Genomic DNA, 18,033 nt, shown 5'->3' with positions numbered 1-18,033 from the left:
GCGGTGGCGCTGCCTTCCCCCACGGCGAGCGGCGGCGGCAACGGCGCTGCCCTTCCCCCACGGCGAGCGGCGGCGGCGACGCCTCCCCCGCACCGAGCAGTGGCAGCAGCGGCGGTGCGCCCTCTCCCCAACGAGCGGCAGCGGTGGCGGCGCCCTCCCCCAGCGCGACACCCTCCCACCCACCCCCCCACTCTCTCCACTTCTCCCCTTTCACTGTGTGTGGCAGCGGCGGGAGAGTCGGCAACGCCCTCCCCTCCGCTAGATTGAGGGGAGGGGAGGGGCGGCGGCCCGGACGGCGTGGAGGCGGGCGTCCGCGGCCGCAGATTTTTTTTTTTTTGCAATTTTTTTCCATGGCTATTGCTAACTGAATCAGATTGGGTATGGACGAAAAACGGACGAAAATTAGATGTGACGACCGAAAAAATACGAATATTTATATTAGTTACTAGCAAAATGCCCGTGCGTTGCACCGGGTAATGTCGCATTGGATAAAGTTTAACTGAATGATTTTTTTAATCACAAAGGTTTTCTTTTTGTTTGGACAATTATTCCACATGTATGTGTATGATATCAACTACAATCCTAACGTGTTAGCATAATGATTGTATCATGGGAGGAACAAACGGTGAATTCTTTAGCTCACTTTCACACAAGAGTAGATGGACAAAAATTTGTATGATTAAAAAATTTGTATTTAAAACAGGTAAGTTTATTATAAAACTAATGAAAACTAGGACCGATCAAAAATACTTTTGCATATTTACACATAGTCTCGTAGTGGTGACATGTGGATGATATATAGCACGCATACTTTAATATGTCGTGTTTCATGGAAATTTTTATCTCAAACAAATATTAAAGTAAAAGTTTCGATGATTATGATGTCAAAAATTAAAAAATAATTAAAAATATCACTCGTCTGTGAAGTATGTGAAGTATGTACGTGTACCTTAACAATTATTTTTCTACTATAATTGTATTTTTTAAAAAAGTATCAGTTGCCTGGTCAGATAGGCTTATCTCTCTCGCTATACATTACGATTGAAAACGTTAATGAAAATTCTAATATTGGGATTGCTATACACTATAATTTAAAAGTTAATAAAAAAATTTCTTGGTTTTGGACCGAAAGCCCATTCCTTCCTTCCTATTAGGCCCTAGGCTAGTCTGCTAACTCTCTCTGCTCGACCTGCCTCCCTTCAGCCCAGTCCCCAAGTGGAGCCGCAGGCCTCGCTCCCACAGTCGACTCCGTCTTCAATGTCCGAAGAGAGTCTCGTGCCCATACGATGCCAGAGCAGATCTTCCCCACAAATCTGGCCGAATCTTTCCTGATCTCCCAAAATTAGATGAGGGCTTTCGATCCACTCGATCTACTCTTTCCGTTTTTCTCAAATCAAAACGTAAAATTCACGATAAAAAAGACCAGGAAGGTCACTGATGATGAAGGAGTGGGGCATCGATTTTTGCAATCAATTGGAGGAGAAAACGCACGATCAACATGGCGGCGGGGTTGTGCTAGGATTCAGCCCCGGCAGCGTTGGGAAAAAAACCAACTGACCAAAATAAACCAGAAGCTTTGCATTTTTTTATTAGGTATAGATATAGATATATATTTTCTAAGTATTGATCATAATTTTCCAACAATTTTAAATGGCTCAAAATAATTGGCTAACCGGCCTAAAAGAAAATTATGTACATGACTAACCGGCCTAAAAAATTGGCCGGCCCGTTTAGCGCAAGCGCACGAGTTGATCACGCAGCGAGTTGGCCATTTATCGGCAACGGCCCATTGCGGGGTGAACTGAGCACGGCCCAGTTGTCATCCGCGGCCCAAAGACTACGTGGCCCAACAGCGGTGGCGGCCTGACCCCGGGCTAATCTGAGCCGTCAGATCTGATGGATGGCTCGGATCGGTCCCGCGCCGATGAAATCGCCGGCCGGAGGGGGCAGGGTCCGAAAACCTTGATCTCCGATGAAATCCCCTTTCTCCCCTACTCTCCCCGATCCAACCTCCAACGACGCAAGAGAGTGAACGGCGGTGATCCAGTCTTTCTTCGTCTGTCTCCCTCCTCCACCCGAGTTGTCGCCGACCATATCGAACACCGGCTTAAGCCGTCTTTGCTGCTTGCGTGGATCCGCCGCCGCCGCCTGGATCCCGTCGTCTCTCCGCCTCACTCTCGCACGGATCCACCGTCAACGGCGACGGGAGGGGCGGATCCGGCGACCTCTCGATGATGGCCCCGCAATAGCTACGGTCGCCGAGGCGCGCGGGCGGCAGATCCGGCGTCAGGGAAGGCTCGACGGCGGTGGCGAGGCTAGCGGGGAGGCTCGAGGGCGTAGAGGCGGCTGAGTTCTGGTGAAAGTTGAAAGATTTTAGATTTTGAGTTGAAAGGTTTCAGTTTTAACTTGAAAGCTTCAAAAATTTGGGTTGAAAGTTTGAAAATCCTAATCGAAAGTTTTAAATTTTGTGTTAATTTTTTGAAAACCAACCTGATTCCCACAGCTCACAGCCATCCAACCTTATCCACACTACCGCCCCTCCTCCTCCTCCACCCACCCAGCGCCGCCGCACGCCTCCACAGCGCCGCCCCACTCCCACCCACCCCAGCGTCGCCCCACCCCCAGCGCCGCCGCACGCCCACCTCCCCTACCTCTGCCGGCCCGCATCCGCCTGCTGCCACCGGCCCCCTTCACGTGGCCGTGCCTCCTCGGTCTCGTCGTCTCCGCCTTCCTCCTCCCTCTCCCTCTCCCTCTCGGCATCTCCCGAGGCAGCAGCGGCGCAGGGGCGGGTCAACGGCTCCCAGCGCAGCGGCTGCTCAGTGGCTCCCTGGCGCAGCGGCTGCCCGGCGGCGCCGCGGCTCGGGATTTGGCTCCGAGCTCGGGACCTCCACAGCGGCGAGGAGAAGGTCCGGCGACCTCTCCTCTCATCTCCTACGTGATGTGATTTTATTTTGTGATTTCCACCTCTTCTCTCATCTTATGTGTGATTTATTTTGTGATTTGCGATTTCCGATTGGATTGTCTCATGTGCTGGATTTATTTTGGGATGATATAGATTTAGTTATAGATAGATATAGATAGAGATTGATAGATAAATTGTTCTTACAAAATAAACCAACCCCAATTTTTTTCCCAACCTCTATCTAATAATCAAGCTTCTGCTTAGCTCCCTACTTTAACAATCTCTCTCATTCTTCTCAATTCAATTCAATTCTACTACTGCATCTAGTCTCATGCTTTCACTCAACTGCTTGCCACCAATCTTTTATGCAGGTAAATAATAATCCACCTAAGACCAACCGATTATGAGCTCTCTATGCCCGTTTGCCAAACTCGCCTCCGCTGGCGCCACATGCCCCGTAAAATCAGACAACAAAACCACCTCATGTCCTGTCACAGCCAACAATCACACCAACGACGACGATAATGAAAAAACTGGCAATGCTAACACCGATCCTCGTGTGGTGCCAGCAAAGTGCCCCTTTGGCTATGACTCCAACAACACCTTCAAGCTTGGCCCACTCAGCTGCGTGGTCTGCCACGCTCTGCTACATCAAAGCAGCAAATGCACCCCGTGCTCGCACAAGTTCTGCAAGTGCGTATCATATTTCAATAGCTTTCTAATTTGTTCTGTCAATATATGTACCTTCTCACTTGATCTCCTTGTCTTTCTCCAAAACACTGGATTTCCTTCTCAGGGCATGCATATTGCGCTTTAAGGACTGTCCATTGTGTGGTGCTGACATCCAAGGGATCGAGCCTGATGATGAGCTTCAAGGCCTTGTTGACCGCTTCATTGATGGCCATGCCCGAATCAAGAGATCACATGCTGCAGGCGATGGTGAAGCCGCAAGTGACAAGACCAAGGTCATTTACGAGGATGTCTCCATGGAGAGAGGAGCTTTTCTGGTCCAGCAAGCGATGAGGGTCAGTTACCAAATCAACTCCCATAAGCTTCTTACTCTGAGCTTCTTTTACCTTTGAAATTTGCATATATCCTTCATCCTCTGGTCTGTATTAATTTATTAATGCTCTATATATTTTAACAATACCTCTGACTTTTACATATCCAGGCTTTTCGCGCACAGAACATTGAAAGTGCAAAGTCAAGGCTCAGTATGTGTGCAGAAGACATCAGGGAAGAGTTGAAATCTAAAGAAGACAACCAAGAACTGTGTTCTCAACTTGGAGCTGTGTTAGGAATGCTTGGGGACTGCTGGTACGGCAATTTTCTCTTGGGGACTTGAGGATATGTGAACCTGCTATTGATACGTTTATTGCCTACTCCCTCCGTGTCTAAATAATTGACACGTTTGACTTTCCCATTTAAACTTTGACCATTATTTGCTCTTAAGTTGTTAGACCTAATTGAACGAAAGTTTGATTCTTATATTTAGGACATAACACACTTTAATAACATGGCATCATTTCTTGTGTTTGTAAATATATAACAAAAAGACGAGTGGTCAAAGTTCAAAAGTGAATCGTGCCTGCTATCAGTCATTTAAAAACGAAGGGAGTATTGAGCTAAATTCTTGCATGTTTTTTTTCCTTCTAATTGAGAGAACAGTTCTTAACTTTGAAATGTCTGTAGCTTTCCTCAAAAGAAGAGAGATGCTCAATGCTCAATGATTTGTATCTGTTGTGCACAAGGGCCCATTCTAGCCTTGGCCCGTTCATCTTTCTGCTCATTCAGAACCTAGTTATCTTTCATGTGTTCTAATACCTGAATTTTCTATGTTTCGACTAGGCATAGAACTTGCCTTCCAAACAAGGGAAAGGAGAATCTTGTTGTAATAACGTTGTTATCCATTAAAATATTAAACTGTTATGTGCCTCAGTGTGTTCTACAATACTGATGCATAGACCACAGAGGTTGTCTAGCAGGTTGTGGGCTGATAGTGATGCCAATTATGACTGGTCGCAATTTGTCTGAATAGTATATTCACAGCTCGGAAAACGTGGGAAACCTTTAACCATGCCCTACACCAGCCAGCATACTGATGCCAATAGCAAGCTGATAGCTTGTGTAATAGCCAACTACCAGCTACCAAGAGCCTAGTTCTAGTCAGGATGTCTGGTACCTTCTCATATAAAAGCCTTAGGGTCTGTCTTAAGTTGTTGCTGAACTCATTGTGTTTCCATGTCACTGGAGGGTGTTTTGTTTTTATCCCTCTGTTATAATATCTGGCTGAACTTTTTCCATGAATTTCATTGTGCTCTATTATTTTTCATTATATTTGTGACACATAATCATGGCAGTATTTAACTTATTTTTTCTTTGTTTGTTCATAATTGACCTCATTCCATGCCACAGTCGGACCTTGGGAGATGCTCCTTCAGCAATCACTTACTATGAAGAAAGTGCTGAATTCCTCTCGAAATTGCCCAAAAAGGATCTGGAGGTTGTGTTTTGTTGTTAATATGATCATAATAGCATGATAGTAAGTTCTCATGTTAATTTAACTTTTGCATTCATCTACAGTTGGTCCATACTCTCTCAGTTTCACTAAATAAAATTGGAGATCTTCGCTATTATGATGGGGACCTCCACTCAGCAAGAAGCTATTATGCGCGTTCATTGGACGTTCGCAGAAGTGCAGTAAAAGAGCACTCAGCTGTGGCTTCCCAGGTGATTACTGTGTTACTGATTAAGATTAGCTATAAATACAAAATGGGCTGCTGTTATCATCTTAGAAACAGAAGGAACCTTATTCATCACTCTCTTTTGTCCCTGCTCTTTTGTGCTAGCTCTTCTATATCATTACACTAGTAGATGTACCACATGTCCATGAAAATGATATCAACAGATATTGATCAAAAGTTCTTCCTTATCTTAGATTTTTATTATCCAGACATAATTAGAAATGTCAAGTGTTTAAATGTGTATTAGATACCATATCAATGAGTGCTCCAATTACACATGGACCAGTAGCTATTTTATCCCATAATTCATGGTCCTGGTACTGATGGACATTGCACATAATACATAGTAGGCAGAAAAAAATGGATGTAAAAAAAGGGGTTCCTACACAGAATTTTTGTATTCCTTTCTCTGAAGCAAATTGTTGTCTGAAGTCTGTGGTAGCAAGTGCCAGACCATACTAGGAAGTTTGGTAATTTGCCATAAATGATGGCTAACAGATCTTTTAACCTATATTTATGCTTGTTCCCAATTCAACCATGCCAATAAAATTGTCAATACCATTGAGATGATGGCTTTATTTCATTACTTGGTCTGTGGCCAAAAAATTGGCACTGACAAAATTTTGGTAACGAAAACCAATTAAAGCGCGTACACAAAAAAAATATTGGCAACAAATCAAATGAGCAACTTTACAGAAATTTGTACAGCACAAATTGGTTGCAGACCAAACAAGCCCTTTATCTTATCTAAATTTAATGTCAGGAGATGAACCAACAGAAGAACACAAATCATTTTGTAAGATTGTGGTAGGATTTAGCTGCTACATGGAACAGACATATTCTTGAGTGTTTTTCCTTTAGCTGCCGCTATTTCATGATCTGTCTACTTTTGGATATAGGTCATTGATGTAGCAACTTCTCTTGCCAAAGTTGCGGATGTCGATAGAAATCTTGGGAATGAAAGCATGGCAGTTGAGGGTTTTGAGGAAGCAATTAAATGCCTTGAGAATTTGAAGCTGGAATCTGGAGAGGCCAGTCTTGAGCAGCGGGTAGCTACTACTTATCCTTGTGTACTGCCTTTCATCCATGCGCTCCTATTTGTGGTGCTCTTGACTGACTTTTATCATGTACTGTGATACTTTTGCAGCGTCTCTCGGTTCTCGACTTTCTACGAAAACAACTGGATGACAAGTGATATGCACGGTTCTTTGAAGAGCACACTCACAGGATATATGTACTATCCATAACGAGGATCAGCTCCAGTAGTCTCTGTGATGCATATGGAAGGGAGTTGCTCCAGAATGAATGGTAACTGGTGTGTATTTGAGGTTTGCTGCGACACAGAATAAATACTTTCGAGTTGTATATGTTTCTTGTGTCTGCCACGGGCGGAGACCTCTTTGAGTCAAGATGGCCACCTCTTAAGCCCTGAGGCACCATGGAGACGAAACTTCTCGGAAGTACTGGTTCCTTGTTGCCTCTGCCGTGTTATGTGAATGTTATCCCACTGTATATTTATTGATGATATAATATAAGAAAAGAACAGCACAGATGTTTTGTATCGCCCTATCAAATTAAGTTGTTTTGCATATTCTAGCGGCAATTGAGATAATCTGGATGAGGAATCTCAAAAGTCAAAAAGAAATCAGGTTTCTTTGCTCTTACCTTGTGAGAGACGGATCTTTGACAAGAAGGCAAGCAAGTCTTGCTTGGCAAAGTCCGCAACTGATGCAAATTTGACTTGTGCAGAATACAGCTAGTTTATTATGTTTCTACAGGAATTTAGCCACATAATTTTGGAAATGTTGCATGGTCTGCAGGTTTTGCATAGCCGATGGTGGTGTAGCTCAATTCATTTTATTTTATTTTATTGAATTTTGTGATATGATAGATCAAAGTGATGAGCCAAGAGAGGCCTGATTTGCTGGCCCAGGTAGAGTAGGAATAATTCGATTTACGCGCGGCGATGGTGATTGAACCGAACAGAACAGTATAAATTAGTAAGAGATTGCGGGTCATTCCATGCATCTTAATTTAGTCACGTTTGGAGGTCGAATGAAAGGCCGAAACACAATCATCTTGGAATCAATCCGTAGACTAGATAGGTAAAAAAACACCTTACCATCTGCTCCAAATGTTGATAGGCTGCAGCAACCGAATCCTGTGAATCTGTGATCCCAGTTAGTTTATGCAATCAATGTTTTCTGGTTGGAATTTGTTCTTCTAGTCTAGTTGCAGCATGATCACCAGAGTACAAAACGGATCACTGCGAGGCGAGATGATCGATCTTGATCTTGTTCTTGTTTGATCTCATCTCATGGCGGATTAGTTCTTGCTATCTGAGGCGGGAGTCGTCCTTGTGGCGGGTGACGAGCTTGGCGGTGTTGCGCCACCAGCAAACCTCGCGCTCCTTCTCCTGCAGCCTCTTCCTGGCGCGCTCCAGCGCCGTCTCCAGCTCCGCGATCCGCTCCTCGTGCCGCCACTGGAGCAGCTCGTGCAGCCTCCTCTCCAGCTCCCTCGCCGACACGCCGCCCTGCGCCGCCGCCCCGCTCTCCTCCTCCTCCTCGTCGTCGTCAGCACCGTCCGTGTCATCGTCGGCGTCGGCGAAGGTGGCCGCGTGGGTGTCCGTGGACTCCTCCTCGTCGTCGCCGATCTGCGAAGATGGATTGGAGGAAATAAATGTTAGAAAATGGCGGCGAAATTGATCCGAATCGGTGGGCTTCTAGCTGTTCGACCTCGAGTTGACGATCCCGACGAGGAGTCGCGCATTGCAGGAGCGTCAGCTCCGCCTCGAGGTCCGCTTCCATCTGGTCCATTGGAACGGCGGCGTGGTGCCCTGCGTTTCCCGGGGCGGCGGCCGTGCGTGAGCAGCGGGATAATGCGCCGCCGGAGAAGGCGGTGGGCTCCTCCTTGGTGATGTCGGCGTGATCGTCGGACGCGTTGGGGTGGTTGCTGCTCCGCGCCTCCTCCTCCCCCTTGGTGTCGAGCACCAGCCGCTCCATCTGGGCGCGGAGCTCCGCCATCCTGTTCAGCTCCGCCGCGCTCTTGGAGAGCAGCAGCACGAGGCTCGCGCCCAGCCCCAGGCTCGCCGGCGACACCTCCTCCGCCGCCTTCTTCCCTGCACACGACGGACAACCAAATCAATCGAACCAGACCACGCCATCCGATCACTCGCTCTCGCCATGGACACGTACCGAGCGAGCTCCGAGGCGACTCGCGATCAACCGCTTGGCGGCCCACCACCTTCGGCGCCGCAGCCTCCGCCTCAACCTCCACGTACTCGGCGGCGGCGTCCTCCTTGGCGGCCGCGCCGCTGGAGCAGTATCGGGGGAGGCGAAGGCGACACCCGAAGCCGCCGCCGCCGCCGCCACTCCTGTGGAGGATGCGCGACAGCAGCGACCGCGGCGAGGGGATCTCGCGTGCGGGAGCGGCAGCCACCGAGGCCTTCGAGAGGAGCGCACCGACGGTGGAGGGCGACGCCGCCGCCGACGACGAGGCCGAGACGCGCGGCGCCGCGTTTCTCTCCATCGCCATGGGCGTCGCGAGCTCGATCGCGAGGGGGAATTACGATTTACGAGGAATATTGCAAAGGTTTTGGAGGTTTTTGCGCCTGAATTCGATGGGGGCGTATCGTGTCGGCGTGCGTAATTTATAAGGCGGGGATTTCGAGCCGGACTGGTCGGCTCTGGAATTCAAAATTTGGAGAAATTTTGTGGCCCAGTTTCGTGATTCGTTTCATTTGGGTTTGGATGGTAGGTTTCCATTAACTCGTTAAGCGCGTGCACGGTGCACCTCGTCTCATTTACAACCCCCAGCTAACCTCCTCGTCATCGTGAATGAAGTTCTCGTCGAATTTCCAATTCCGTTGGCTCGATCAGTTCATATGAATATCACTGCTTTATGTGCTGCATTTTGGTTTAGGCTGTGTTTAGATTAGAGGTGTAAAGTTTTGACGTGTCACATCGGATATACGGATACACGTTTAAAGTATTAAACGTAGTCTAATAACAAAACAAATTACAGAATCCGTATATAAACCGCGAGACAAATTTATTAAGCCTAATTAATCCGTCATTAGCAAATGTTTACTGTAGCACCACATTATCAAATCATAGCGCAATTAGGTTTAAAAGATTCATCTCACAATTTACACGCAATCTGTGTAATTAGTTATTTTTTTCGTTTATATTTAATACTATATATTCGATGTGACGGGGTATAAAATTTTAGCAGGGAATCTAAATAGACCCTTAATTTGCAGCTAGCATAGGTTAACAATAGATGCATGCGGCATTCAGATATTTGGAGTATGTATATCTGGAATTCTGAATGTCAAGCTTATTTTAACTTTGCTGGTTTGATATGCATTGAATCAGACTTGTACATCTTTCTGAAGATCGATGACCAAACTGATGCGGTAGATGCAGCCTCGCATGGATAATGGATTGCCTGCAAGAGATCGCCGGCGTTTGGTAGTTGGGTGCGCGCGTTGGGTCCGGTCCGGTCGGTCGCGCCAGTAAAACCGTCATCACAGCGAACGCGTGAGCCACCTTAACTCGGTGCGCCTCACCCTCTTCACCGCAATAAATTGGATCGCAAATTATTCTTCCAATCATTTTCGGGCTAACTATTACACGTACGTAATATTGGGCATTTTGGGTGCGAGTCCCGCGTTTTCAGGGGAAGTCCGGAAATTGGCAATCAACACCGTTCGCTCACGATCTGACGGTCGTGATGGCGTGCTTACTGAGCCTCACAATGGCTACACAGACCGGTTTGGCAAAGTTTGCAGTTTTTACTGAATTTTGTTGATGCAGAATACAAGTCACAGATCAGAAATCACGACTTTTAATTGCTCGGTTATTGTGCGAATGGACCGGGATGAATAACACGTGTGAATGCATTGACGTAAAAAAGAATTGGCATGATAAGCTCGACAGAAATGGGACAACAAACAAGAGTCCACTTCGTTCCTCGGCTAATCAATCAGACAAATGACTGAGCCATGAGGCCTAAATCTTACTTTCTGATGACACTACACATAACTGAAAAAAAAAAACATGGGGAGGATAATAGTTCTACTAGAGAAGTAGTTACTGTTCCAAAACTGAAGGATACAACAACAGGTTGCTGCTCCAGTATATCAATTATATCCTGAGAGGCTGGTTCCCAGATTTGGTCTGGTCAGACTGTAGTCTCATCCTCTGCCGTGATCTGATGTTGGCCGTCTCCTGGAAAGGGTTCGGCCCACTGAAGCCATGCTTTGGTTTCCTGATCTTTCTCTTGCCGCGATCATACTCCTCGTCCCTGACACAACGATTAGGTGCATCTTGTTAAGGATCATGTTTATCTTCCGAATAAGACAGTTTCAAGGATAACAAACAGGCAAGAGGAAAACCGAGATATATACAAAAAAAGAAGAGGGCTTTATATTCATCTCAGATCTTAGTCACAGCAAAGAAGAATCTGCTGCTGGTTGCATATTCTAGTAGGATTCTAAAATTAGTTCAAGTCGGACCTAGGAACCGGTGTTATGTTCCTGCCAGTTGTTCGTATATTACTTAGAAGTTTAGCAAAGATTTGGTATGGGTGGAGGATTTTCCGAATTTCAGCATCAAGAGAATTGAGACATCCAACATCACCATCAGAAAGAAATTTAACTGCAGTTAACAGGCTTACCATTCATCTAGCACATAGCCGATGCTTCTAGTCCTTGGATGTAGTATCTCTGTTTCCTTCGTATTTTTAATCTCAGTGTCATCCCAACGTGGCACTGCAAAAACAAAACAATGAGTTATAAATTTCTAGTGTTGACAGCAGGATGGAAAATGAGAAATTTCTTGCGAAGAGATGTTAACCAGTAATTTCTCTTAAACCCCTTGTGAGGAGATTAAAATGCCAGGGGCCTCTCTCATTTGCATTTACATTGTTTCTTGAATCAGTCTGGTTCACCAGAGAGTTTGTACATGAGCTTGGTAGCTCGGCGCTAGCAAGTTTTGCATCGTTGCTGTCAGCGCTAGCAAGTTTTGTATCGTTGTTGTCCATGGGAACACTGTTGGTGGTTCCTTCGATATGCTGTTTCTTGTTGAACAGCTGAGTGCCATCCTCAGAACTTGCACTGGCACAAGAACGTTTCTGTCCACGGGATTTATGTGATATGATCTTTGAGAAAACAGTTTCTGATGTTGATGTCTGCTGATCAGTGATGATGCTTTCAATGTGCACAGAAAGTGCATGGTGTTTTTTGGATCTCTTGTGTTTCCTTTTCTTGTGCAGTTTTACTGATGCCAGTAACAGTTGTTTGGGCCCAAAAAACATGCGAACAGCAGGATACTTCACTTGCCTCTTTGACTTGCAATTCATCTTTTTATTTAATTTGCCACTGCCTGTATTCTTATCTATCAACTGTGTTGTGTCTTCAGAGCAAATCAATGTTGTAGAAATTCCAGGATATATTTGCTTCTCAGATTTTACCTGCTCGGCCAAGGGGTGGTTCAATACCTGCTCCTTGGCATTTGCCACATTATCAGTGTCCTTTGCAACATCCTTACCAACTTCCAGTGTGTTATTCTGCATTGAAGTCTGCAAAGTAGTTTTTAACAAATAAACTTACATGCACCAATACGAATAAAAGGTCTGTTTTCATGCATAGAACAGCAGAGAACACATGGTATATCCATTGTAATATGGGACCACAGCATGGGTGAAAATACATCTGCAAACAACATAAAAGGTAGAGAGGAAATACCTGCTCATCTGCATTTGCTCTATCACCAGAGGTCTCTGCAGAAAGATCCCTCACCATAACTTGTTCGCCATAATTCTTTACAAACTCTGATGACTCGTTAGCTTCAGTATTGCCAGTTAAATCATCACTACTAGATACTGTTCCATTAGAAACAGCAGCATGCTGCCATATTGTGATGTGAGCAGCAGAATTAACATTAATAATGTGTTTAAAAATTAAAAAGAGAGAGAGAGATCAATAGGAAACATCATACAGTTACCTCAGTTGGGATGATTTGTGCAATAGACACTGTATCACTTATGGTAGGAGTTGGCTTGCAAAATGGATCTGCTGGCCCAGAAACCTGACCATATTTCTCCAATATTACATCAGTGCCATTCCATACAGGAAAGGCAGCAGGGATTGGACCTGTTCGATGTTCAGAATCCTGGCCATTTGCCCCCAACAATCCTTCACCGGCACTGTGTATAGGAAAGGCAGCAGGGCAAGGATCTGTGTGAGGTTCAGAAGCCTGACCATTTGCCCCCAACAATCCTTCACCGCCACTGTGTATAGGAAAGGCAGCAGGGCAAGGATCTGTGTGAAGTTCAGAAGCCTGACCATTTGCCCCCAACAGTCCTTCACCGCCACTGTGTATAGGAAAGGCAGCAGGGCAAGAATCTGTGTGAGGTTCAGAAGCCTGGCCATTTGGCCCCAATAATCCTTGACCACCATCGTGTATAGGAAGAGCAGCAGGGCATGGACCTGTGTGAGGTTCAGAAGACTGGCCACTTGCCCCCAACAATCCTTCGCCACCATTATGTATAGGAAAGGCAGAAGAGCAAGGACCTGAGTGAGCTTCAGATGCCTGGCCATTTGCCCCCAGCAATCCTTCACCACCATTGTGTATAGGAAGAGCAGCAGGGCATGGACCTATGTGAGGTTCAGAAGACTGGCCATTTCTCCCCAACAAACCATCCCCAACACCATATGTGCACAAGGCAGCAGGGGCATCTTTCCTGGAATCAGTAAGTGCATCATCAGTTTCTAGTTGATGCTCCTGTAGCTGCTTCTCATACAACTTCTGATTGAAACTTGCATTGTGAAGAACAGAAACATCAGCTTGTGCTGGAGATGTTATTTCCCTTCGATTGTCTGGAGCTGTTTGCTCTGTTTTCATGGGCAAGTTAACAGCAGCTGTATCTGGACGTATGCAAGAAGCTTTCTGTGTTGAAGCTGGGTCATTGTTTGGGGATGCTGCAGCTTCAAGCACTTCAGTGTTGCTATGACTTTTTGAACACTGGTCCTGTGGAGCATTGCTAATATTGCTAGATTGACCATTTTCTGAGTTCTGTTTCTTCAAGTACACATCTTCTTTGACAAATGAGGGAACTCTCAGTGTTTTCGTTTCCACTGTATCTTTTTTAATTGAACCATTCATACATGTGATCTTCTCGGAGATCATTTTATTTACTGATAAATTAACAGTACAATTATCACTGTACATCACTGAGCTCCTTGTTCTGTCGCGCACATAAAATAGCATGTATGCTTTCTGCCTCAGCACATCTGCCTCACGAACTTGGTAAACCTGGGTGTATTAATGTATATCAACAAAACAAACTTCAAAATAAAAAAAAAAGAGAGGAAGAAACTGAATAAAGAATGCCAGGAGTGCAGATGAGAAAGTACTGAATTAACATAAGATCAGCTCAACTACAACTTGGTGTACCAATCCCACCAACAGAAAATGAACACATAAACAGGCCAAAGAAAAGGATTACCCTCCATCCCTCAAAGTGAACACATTCCCCATATCCTCCCTTAAGTTGACTGTAGACCACTACATAATATAGTGCACGAAGAAGGTGCCTGACAAAACAAGTTCTCTAGCATTCATAAAGTACTAGTACTATTTTAAGAAGACATATTACAAGGTGAACTCTTGTGAGCAGAGAGTGAGGGACATAAGTATAGACTATAGAGGTGGTCGACTTCACCATTGAATGTTTTTGGATATAACATGGTGTATTTTGGCTGGTATTTGTTATTACACTGGACAAGACATGGTTGATGGAGGCAAAAAAAAAAAAAAGAGTAACTTTAAAAAAGCAATATGGTACAATACAAGGATGTGACTTGCATTAATGTAAAAAAGGGTTGTGTCAATGATAAACAGTAAGAATAAATTCATCACAACATAAAAAAGAATAACCTCGTTATCATCAAGATTGTGCCATATGCCACTAGAAGTCCGAACAAAGCAATAATAGTGACCTGACTGTGTATTCCAACCAGCATGAACCAAAACACCATAAAGGCTGTATTTGAACTCCATACCCTACACACATAAACTAAGGACTATGAGCATGAAAGAGAATCTTATTAAAAACATGTCCAAACTTATGTTAAAAAAAAAAAGAACATCACTAAAAATTACATACCTCAGGATTGCTGACATATGGCTTTAAATTTAAAGTTGGTTGAAACTGCACTTTTTTGTCGATCTTGTGACGAGGGTTGAAAGGACTAAAGCGCTTTAGATGAATTGTCAACACAGAGGGAGCCTTCTCAATCATAAACCTCTTCTTGGCTACTACTTTCTGTCTGCAGTGCTCGCAGTTGTACTGCTTTTCCCCACCATCCAGTAGCTCTTCCGCAGTAAAGTGTTGAAGTGCTTTTACCAGAGTAGCAGCATTGGCAATTTCAAGGCTGAGATCCAGGAAAGGATCAAATTTGTTGGAACAGTGTGAGCAAGTTGTGCATCTCACCTGTCATGCATATAGATATAGTCAGCCAGTGGCCATATGGGTAAAGTTTTACTTGCTATTATACTAGTAATAAGTTAATTAAGCATTTGGCAATTTACCTGACTTCTTAAGAGACCACCAAATATTCTGTGAACTAGGCTCTTCTCATAAGCACTTGGCGACCCACTTGGTACACCAGAAGGTAAACAACATTTGTGCATGGACTCAAGCAAGCTAACCATTAGCTCATGTGCGTCTTCCTGCCTTGAGATGCGGAAACTACGAGAAATGCCTACCTTGCAGTTAAAGATTGCACAAGGGTTGAATAAAATTATAGATAGATACGGTTTTCAAAATAAAGTGGATCAATTATTTTGCAATAGCATATGAAAGGATACATCTTAAATTTCTGACAATGTGCACAGGTCTCAATATCTTCCCAGTTGACTGTAGAGCAGAATTTACATGTCTTTGAAGAGCACATAAAGCACAGAATCCGATAGTCCGACCTTAAAAAATAATAAAGTGATATTATAAGTAACTACAGAAACAGGGCTTGCCAAGAAAACAGAAAATGTTATTATATTGTTCTCTGGGGAAATGATACAGCCGCAAAAAACAGAGGTTGCTCCAGAACAGGTTATGAGACATAGTACATTGGTCAAGGCATGTAAACTAAAATTTATATCTGTTTTGTTCAATCCAAATAGATAAGAAGCAGCTCTAGCTCTAGATGCCTCGAGACTGATTATAGAGAGAGGAAATATATTTGATAACCACCACCATAGAACATCCGATAAGAAAATGCAGAGTGCTCACAGACAGCAACAAAGGATGGTTCACTACTCTCGACTTTCATTGACAACATCATCATATCATGCAGAGTATCTGAATTGCTGATCGCAACCAGACGCAATGAACTTACATGAGGACATGTGCTCCCCACTCTGCAAGTAGGCCACGAACGGCTCGGTATACGTCAAGCATTGCAGAACCGAGTTGAGGTAGCAGGTATTGCCAAAATTTTGCAAGCCAGCTCCCTGTTTTACATAGATAGGGCAATAGGGCATCTTTAGTGAAGTATTCACTTGCAAAGCCTCGTGTTTCAGGTGAATGAGCAGATTCCTCCAGTAAAAAGGACCTTCAATACGCGGATGCAAATTTTTGCGCATAACTATTCCAAAATGTATTCTAAACAAAACATAATACAGTTAAACGTGAATATATTTTTTTCATTACAGAACAACAAACCAGCATTTCTGAAGGAAAATTCATAAAATGTATCTTATAATTACTGATTCTATTCGTAAACCAAAACCCCTCTAATAATCTGAACTGCAACAACTAAAACCACCTACCCTACATGTATATACTATGCTACCTAGATTCAACAAAATGTGAAACGAAAAATTGCAGGCTTACACACTCACAATTCTCCGCAAGTACATCCTCGCGACGCGAAGCTCCGGGTCGATCCCACCCCCGCTACCCTCCCCCTTCTCCAACCCCCTGACCAGCCCCTCGCTCCTCGCCGCCGCCACCACCGCCGCCTTATCGGCATCCGGGCTCAGGATCTCCACCCAAAACCTCCCTCCCGCCCCCTCCACCGCACGCGGCGGCCTCCTCGCCGCGTGGAACTCAATCCTCCTGTGCATCAGCCCCTCCTCCGCCTCCCCCATCATAGGGTTTTCGCGCTCGCACGGATCGGAGGATCACCGGATTTTCGGGGCAATTTCTCGGATTAAAACCTGCGGCTTCGATCGATTTTGGGATTGGATAGTGTGATTTTTCGCCTCGGCATTTGGTGGGCGAGAGAGAGAGAGAGAGAGAGAGAGAGGCGAAGAGGTGAGAGTGGGAGGTGGTGGGGTTTATAACCGACGTGGCTTGTACGGATGGACGGCTGGGATTGAACGGATTGGGTTATGGACTGATATGGGCCGTTGGATTGGTTTCGGTTTTGGAAGCTCTCCCCCCACGATGGCGGCCGGAGCTCAACCGCAGCGCCGCCGCGGCGGCGGCCGGAGTGTCGCCGGAGAAAGCGACGGTTGAGAGGGAGACAAAATAGTCTAGTGTCCAGATGGGTTGGGGTTGGGGATTCGTCCAACCTGACGCATCAACCCATGTTGGCAACGCTGGATTGGAGCGCGACCTTGTCGTTCTCGGTGGAGACAAAGAGACAGTCAGGCAATCAGCTCCGATTTTGTACGCGCTGCCCATGAAGAAGAAGAAGAAGAAGGTGAGCTATTCTGCAGTCGTCATCGTCTCCTCGCATCAGCTAATGCCAAAAATTAATTTTTAAAATCTAATTTTAAAGTTAATTTTTTAATCGAAGTTTATTTTCCAACAATGACATTTGAATTGCTAACAACACATATATCAAAAATTTACTTATAAATTACTATTATTGTGTATTATTAGTATTTGGCGAAACGATGCAGTTCTTCGTGACAGAAGAGTCTTTCATCCGCTCTCGTTAGCCAAAATTTAAATTTTAAGGTGATTTTGAAGATTTTTATTATTTTCTATTTTTTTCATATAGGCTTTTAAACCACAAATGATACATACGTAAAATATTACCTACAGAATTATTCTTGCTTGCTCTGTAGTCACGGTTTAATCGGTCATACTAGCTGGGAGCAATAGTAAACCGTAGGTGACTAGTCTGAAGAAAAGAAACAATCTGATCCTGAATTTCTGAATCTTCGATGCATTCTTGCATCACTGCATGCATGTCCCTTTTGATGGTGGACGCCGGCGACTCGCCGTCGACTTGTCGGTGACTGCTGGCCACGGGAAACCAAACAACTCTGATGCAGGTAGCAATCAGCAACCACAAAGAAACAAATTACATATATGCTTTTTTCCTGTGCTAGTACGGAGTAGTAGTAGGAAGCTTGAGAAGATGCCAAA

General features: G+C 44.9%; 3 protein-coding genes across 3 annotated transcripts; 1 reads left to right on the top strand and 2 right to left on the bottom strand.

Moving 5' to 3' along the window:
* Positions 1-2,540: 2,540 nt before the first annotated feature.
* Positions 2,541-7,237, top strand: LOC127763630 (protein NCA1-like). Its single transcript, XM_052288395.1, has 8 exons — positions 2,541-2,906; positions 3,274-3,595; positions 3,699-3,927; positions 4,074-4,219; positions 5,318-5,405; positions 5,486-5,632; positions 6,546-6,695; positions 6,794-7,237. The coding sequence occupies exons 2-8, from the start codon at positions 3,306-3,308 to the stop codon at positions 6,839-6,841; spliced, it is 1,098 nt and encodes a 365-aa protein (XP_052144355.1). The 5' UTR covers positions 2,541-2,906; positions 3,274-3,305; the 3' UTR covers positions 6,842-7,237.
* A 90-nt stretch (positions 7,238-7,327) lies between these two features.
* LOC127763631 (protein POLAR LOCALIZATION DURING ASYMMETRIC DIVISION AND REDISTRIBUTION-like) lies at positions 7,328-9,295 on the bottom strand. The gene is made up of 3 exons (XM_052288396.1): positions 8,841-9,295; positions 8,382-8,764; positions 7,328-8,299 (listed from the first exon to the last, which is right to left on the bottom strand). The coding sequence occupies exons 1-3, from the start codon at positions 9,178-9,180 to the stop codon at positions 7,982-7,984; spliced, it is 1,041 nt and encodes a 346-aa protein (XP_052144356.1). The 5' UTR covers positions 9,181-9,295; the 3' UTR covers positions 7,328-7,981.
* A 1,125-nt stretch (positions 9,296-10,420) lies between these two features.
* Positions 10,421-17,095, bottom strand: LOC127763521 (uncharacterized). Its single transcript, XM_052288252.1, has 11 exons — positions 16,554-17,095; positions 16,049-16,163; positions 15,522-15,632; positions 15,243-15,415; positions 14,818-15,144; positions 14,589-14,714; positions 12,654-13,964; positions 12,395-12,556; positions 11,505-12,228; positions 11,326-11,419; positions 10,421-10,953 (listed from the first exon to the last, which is right to left on the bottom strand). Exons 1-11 carry the CDS (start codon positions 16,803-16,805, stop codon positions 10,794-10,796), a joined length of 3,555 nt encoding a protein of 1,184 aa, XP_052144212.1. The 5' UTR covers positions 16,806-17,095; the 3' UTR covers positions 10,421-10,793.
* Between the last annotated feature and the right edge of the window lie 938 nt (positions 17,096-18,033).

This window comes from Oryza glaberrima, chromosome 2 (assembly GCF_000147395.1).
Source record: "Oryza glaberrima chromosome 2, OglaRS2, whole genome shotgun sequence".
NCBI lineage: Eukaryota > Viridiplantae > Streptophyta > Magnoliopsida > Poales > Poaceae > Oryza > Oryza glaberrima.
This window is presented reverse-complemented; position numbering and strand designations above follow the sequence as displayed.

Excerpts from the sequence above, each read along its gene's own strand:
- LOC127763630 (XM_052288395.1), top strand. The coding sequence starts at position 3,306 with ATGAGCTCTCTATGCCCGTTTGCCAAACTCGCCTCCGCTGGCGCCACA. Across the intron at positions 5,406-5,485 it reads TGCCCAAAAAGGATCTGGAG|TTGGTCCATACTCTCTCAGT; the intron begins GTTGTGTTTTGT and ends ATTCATCTACAG. Across the intron at positions 5,633-6,545 it reads ACTCAGCTGTGGCTTCCCAG|GTCATTGATGTAGCAACTTC; the intron begins GTGATTACTGTG and ends TTTTGGATATAG.
- LOC127763631 (XM_052288396.1), bottom strand. The coding sequence starts at position 9,180 with ATGGCGATGGAGAGAAACGCGGCGCCGCGCGTCTCGGCCTCGTCGTCG. Across the intron at positions 8,765-8,840 it reads GTCGCCTCGGAGCTCGCTCG|GGAAGAAGGCGGCGGAGGAG; the intron begins GTACGTGTCCAT and ends CGTCGTGTGCAG. Across the intron at positions 8,300-8,381 it reads GTCGGGATCGTCAACTCGAG|ATCGGCGACGACGAGGAGGA; the intron begins GTCGAACAGCTA and ends CCATCTTCGCAG.
- LOC127763521 (XM_052288252.1), bottom strand. The coding sequence starts at position 16,805 with ATGATGGGGGAGGCGGAGGAGGGGCTGATGCACAGGAGGATTGAGTTC. Across the intron at positions 15,633-16,048 it reads TGGGGAGCACATGTCCTCAT|GTCGGACTATCGGATTCTGT; the intron begins GTAAGTTCATTG and ends TTATTTTTTAAG. Across the intron at positions 12,557-12,653 it reads CACAAATCATCCCAACTGAG|CATGCTGCTGTTTCTAATGG; the intron begins GTAACTGTATGA and ends ACAATATGGCAG.